Here is a 5,289-nt window from a genome sequence, read left to right as displayed (position 1 = left end):
AAAACGCAACCCTCCGAAGAAGAAAAACATCATCACGCGAAGAAAAACAGAATAAGGTGCAGATGAGGAGGACAGCCACGATTTGAGGAGGATGCGGAGGGATGAGGAAGAAAAACAGATAGAAGAAGGTGCACGATTTGAGGAGGAGGCGGGAGAAGGAAACCATGAAATTTTTGAACTAGCTAGTGCGCGCAATACACCTTCTTTTAAGAATCCTGTGGGTTATTTACGTCGGCCATAATTGGGTCCGACGTAAATTTTAACATCTACGTCGGACACAATGTATAGCCTACGTAGATGTTAAAATTTACGTCGGACCCTTGGAGGTCCGACATAAATAATTTAACAAAATTACGAAACGTGCCACCGCGTTTTTATTACGTCGGGTCTTTGTATATCCGATGTAAAATGGGTGACGTAGTATCCTATTTTTCCACTAGTGATTGACAACAAAACCTAACATCTTCTTATAAAAGCAATTGAACCCATTTCAAGAAATTATTTATCAATAAGATGTCTATGTTCAATATGGTGAAGGTGATCAAGAAGCCATTGGTAATTTTTCCTTAGGTGATCACTTGTTATCTTTGCGAACATACTTTCTAGCCCAAGCATGTTTTCCATTGATGGAGAGTTTTACTTTATTTGTACTCTCAAGGATATGATCAATCATATGCATGGCTTCAGCACGAATCACTACACGAGCATACAATGGTTGCTCTGGTGGAACCACATCTTGCATATGCAATGCTTCCACAATATCCCCATACATTCTGTTTAACAAAAAAATAGTATAAATGAAAAAAAAATGAATAAAAATGAGGAGAAAAATACTCACATATGCTTTCAACCTTTTTATTTGACCCTTACACTTTTGCTTATTTCCATTAGTACAAAGGAGTCTTTATTGTGTTAATTACAGTGGCATAAATCTTATTTTATTAAATCCAAATATTGAGTATATGCAAGTGGTAATATTATTCTAATTATGAAATGTTTAGAATACATAAACTTTAAGTGGATGTTTAAGATAAAAGTTAAATAATAGAATTTGTAAAAGTGCTTCGTTAAAACTATATATATATATATATATATATATATATATATATATATATATAATATTTAATTTGTGAGCTGATGTTTGATTGATCCAAATTATTGTGAGATATACATATGTATATGTGTGTTGAATACACATACATGTATACACACACATTATATAATATCTACATCTTTATTTATAAAATCTTTTTCACTTTCTCACTTATCCTTTTTTATAAGACCCTTTTTGCAATAGTGAAATGTTTGGAATACATAAACTTTAAGTGGATGTTGTAAACAAAAGTTGAATAATAGAATTTGCCAAAGTGCATAACCAAAACTATATATATATATATCACAATATTTTGGATCAATCAAACATCATCTGTCATACTCAACATGATATATATGTGTGTAGTTTGGATCAATGAAACATGAGCTCTCATAGTCATCATTATATGTGTGTGTGAGCATGTGTTTGTGAGTGTGAAAAGAGATTTATTTACTCTAAGAGTAAGTCTACCTAAACTTACTTCACTTAATTACTCATATTTTGCATCAATTTCAATGATATAGCCATTCAATTAAAAGTTTTTAATGTATAAGTAAAGTCTGCAAATTTTTAAAAGAATTTAAAAATTATTTGATACTCCATTTCATAATTTAAAATCAACATATAAAATAATTTTATGATTATCCATCAAATGAATTAAAGAAATGGGGCATCAAATAGTTTTCAAAATTTTAAAATTTTGTAAGCTTGATCTAAACATTAAAAACTTTTAATTCAACGGTTGGATTATTAAGATTTGATGTAAAATATGAGTAATTAAGAAGAGTAAGTCTACCTAAATTACTCAACTCAATAATTTATGTTGCCCATCAAATTTTAAAAATTCAATCATTCAATTAAAAATTATTAATACATAGATCAATTGTAAATTAAAAAAAAAATTAGAAACTATTTGATGACTACCTATTTCTCTATATATGACATATATGACCCTTTTCACTTTGTTCCTTTTTATTAGACCTTTATTCCAATTTCCATTTGCATTAATTATATCTTCTTTATAATATCCTTATATCTTTATTTAATTAATCATTGTTTTAGACAAAAGGTAATAAATATTTGGAATTAACTCGAGGAAAATTCCTCTCTTTTATTAGGATTGAAGAAGATAAATTGACACATAAATATCTCTCTTCTAAACATTAATTAATTAGGTGAAAATGATTAAGTAAAAATAAAGAAAGTTATTATTCTCTTTTTTTTTCAAAGGTTATTTTAAAGAATTCTTAAGATAATTTTGTAAAATTAGTTTATTATTGAAAAATAAAATATTTTTAACTAAATTAACTAATTTTCTTAAAAGGTATAATATGATTAAAATTTTCTTATAATCAAAGATAAAGGTATTATATATTAACACATTTGAGTTTTATATGTATGTATGAAAAGAGAGTTACACTTACTATGATGAGAAATGAAAACAATTCACTTTATCATTCTCTAACACTCTATTGAACATGTTTTTGTTATTATTTACTTAAATTTTCTGAAAAAAAATATAAAATTATGTGAGTCTTACATTCTATTTCATTTAATGAATCTCACTAATAATTTTTAACCATACTTAGCCTAGCTATAATAAAAACAATGTAAAAAAGAATGTGTTTGAGAATTTATTACTGTGATTTTTCTTTTTAAAAAAGTGTTACTACACAATTAATGACATGTATGTATATTTCATTAAAAAAATATAAATAAAAAATTGTAAAATAATCTCCCTTTTGATGAAAGTATGAATAGGCTTAGGTTACGTGTAAGTTATCACACATTTTCCATACAAAAATCAACAAAGTATTAGTCACTGGTGTAGGAATTAATAAGATGACATCCTAGTAGCCGGAAAACTTTTGGGCTGACTAATCCAACAACAAAGGGAAAAATGAAAAACCATAACATAGTAAAATACACAACACATGGATCAATTAATTCAAAGTTCATCGAGAAAAACCCATTAATTCAATATATAATAATAAACCGTTGAATCTAAGCTAATATATATATAATAACAAACAAAAAAAATTGTACCTTGAGAAGAAATCCCGAACTTCAGCTTCCGAAATAAGGTATCCTCTGGAAAATGTCATAAAGATTATCCTATCATCAACCGCAACCTCTTTTTTCTCGTCTCTAGTTGTATTGGTAGTCTGATTTAACATGGTCATGAGTTCGATGAAATTTCGATTAAAGTCTTTTCGGATCAAAACATCATAAGTCTCTTGAGGAGGATTAGCAACACTCGAAGAGTTAGAACTCTCTTCACTCCATTGTGGCGTTGATATTGCAACCTGTTGATGAGGTACAATAGTAACCCCAGGTAGTGGAGTATAATACACAACTTGTTTCATATAAGAACCAGCCTCATAACTATTTGCAATTTGCAAGTGTTGCTCCTTCATAGCCTTTGTATACTGCACTTGTTGCACTATGTCTGAAAAGGCTCTCACACACACATAATTGAGTAATTTGGTGACTGCGCCGATTATAGTCACACGATTGTCATAAAAGTATTTGAATGATATGGCGTTGTTTTGCATGATGCTTTTGATTAAAGGCAAACCCTTATCATTAACAACACAATCATAAGGGGATTGGGAACTCTCAATGCAATTCAAAACTAAGATGGCCTCACTAGCAAGGCTATCAAGCATGCTTTCTGTCCATTGGAGCATGTTCTTCACAATTTTCATATCCTTGCACTGTTTTTCAAGCCACATGATGAAGGCCATGACATGTGTGGATTGGCTAGTGTCATGGCCTAACCCCACCACCAATCGAGTGAAGAGTTGACGATCAATGTTGTGAAAGAGAAATAATTCTTCTTTGGTAACAATTACATTGGCTCCTAGGTCTGAGGATGGCATGAAGGAAGCCATTGTTAGAGAGTGGTGATGATGTGATGAAAATATAGCTATTTATAAGGGTATATGATGTTTAATTTTAATAAAAAAAAATGAAGCGGTGAGATTTTTATCTAAGAAAGGAAATTACTGGGGAAAATGAACCAAGTTCATTATTTCAATGTCCTTTCCATGTATGAGGCAATTAAGGACGAATGAAAATTTTCTATGTACATTGTGTAATCTATTTAAATAGACTATCTAATTTCTTGATTTAGACTAAAATGTTGCATATCTCAAGACGCGTAATTAAAAAACAATGCGAGTCTTAAATTATTACAATATAGTATCATCGCAATAATTAATATCAATTTAATTTATTTACTAAATGCATATAGTACTTGAATATTTAGAAAGAATCAATAAAACACTGCAGTTAGTTAATCGTGATGAGAGTTTGGATAAGAATATATATAAAATCTTAAATTTGACTTTTTTTTTACTACAATTGAATACCAAATATTTTATAGAAAAAGTAAATAATATATGAATTCAATCAAGTCAATAATTGGGACAAAATTCATTTTTTTTTTTGACAAAACTACATTTATAGAACTCACTAATTGCATTCCCTTATATTTCGTATAATTTATATTTCATTTTAAAAATTAGTATATATATTAATCATTAATTTAGATAAATTAGATTTGCCAAATGCATGATTTTATTAAATAGTTTTATTTAAACAATAGAAGAATTGAAATTAATTTGCATATTGTCATATATTGTCTATTTCATTTAATAATTTTCTTTCTTATTACGGTTTTTAGATTTTATTTAATGAAAATATTAATTTCATATCAAGTAATAGCAATAACAACAACAATAATTCATATTCTTTTATGAGTAAAAAAAATGATAGAAACAAAAGAAACTACCTAAGACCTATAAGGGTCCCTATCCCTAAATTATTAGCTAAGAGAAACAACTTAACATCTATATTTTGAGATATTTTAAAAAGTTAATTTATTTACAAAATTATTTTAAATTTTAATTTTAATTTTAAACCATTATTTTATTAATTGATGCTTTTTAATGTCTTGTTAATATTAATTTTAATAAGATATAATATCTTAATAATTGTAGTTTTAATTAATTTTAAATTAAATTATCAAATATTTAAATTAATTATTTTTAATTTTTATAATTAATTATAGTCACAACGGTCAATATCACCCTTCTATAAAAATTAAGAACCAATAGAGTCAGATGTATTGAGCATTGCTCTCTTTTATCCTTCTCTATATTATCTTTTTTTTTTTTTTTGTGAAGAACTTG

At 27.6% G+C, this 5,289-nt stretch overlaps 1 protein-coding gene across 1 annotated transcript; it reads right to left on the bottom strand.

Annotated features, from left to right (window-relative positions):
* Nucleotides 1-574: 574 nt before the first annotated feature.
* LOC145949778 (uncharacterized) lies at nucleotides 575-3,987 on the bottom strand. Its single transcript, XM_083060655.1, has 2 exons — nucleotides 3,140-3,987; nucleotides 575-773 (listed from the first exon to the last, which is right to left on the bottom strand). Exons 1-2 carry the CDS (start codon nucleotides 3,985-3,987, stop codon nucleotides 575-577), a joined length of 1,047 nt encoding a protein of 348 aa, XP_082916781.1.
* Between the last annotated feature and the right edge of the window lie 1,302 nt (nucleotides 3,988-5,289).

The sequence above is a fragment of the Cajanus cajan genome, chromosome 7 (genome assembly GCF_000230855.2).
Source record: "Cajanus cajan strain Asha chromosome 7, NIPB_CcT2T_4, whole genome shotgun sequence".
NCBI lineage: Eukaryota > Viridiplantae > Streptophyta > Magnoliopsida > Fabales > Fabaceae > Cajanus > Cajanus cajan.
This window is presented reverse-complemented; position numbering and strand designations above follow the sequence as displayed.

Bases quoted from the DNA above. Each gene is read 5' to 3' on its own strand.
- LOC145949778 (XM_083060655.1), bottom strand. From the start codon at position 3,987: ATGGCTTCCTTCATGCCATCCTCAGACCTAGGAGCCAATGTAATTGTT. The intron at 774-3,139 runs GTACAATTTTTT...TTTGTTAAACAG, and splicing joins GTTCGGGATTTCTTCTCAAG to AATGTATGGGGATATTGTGG.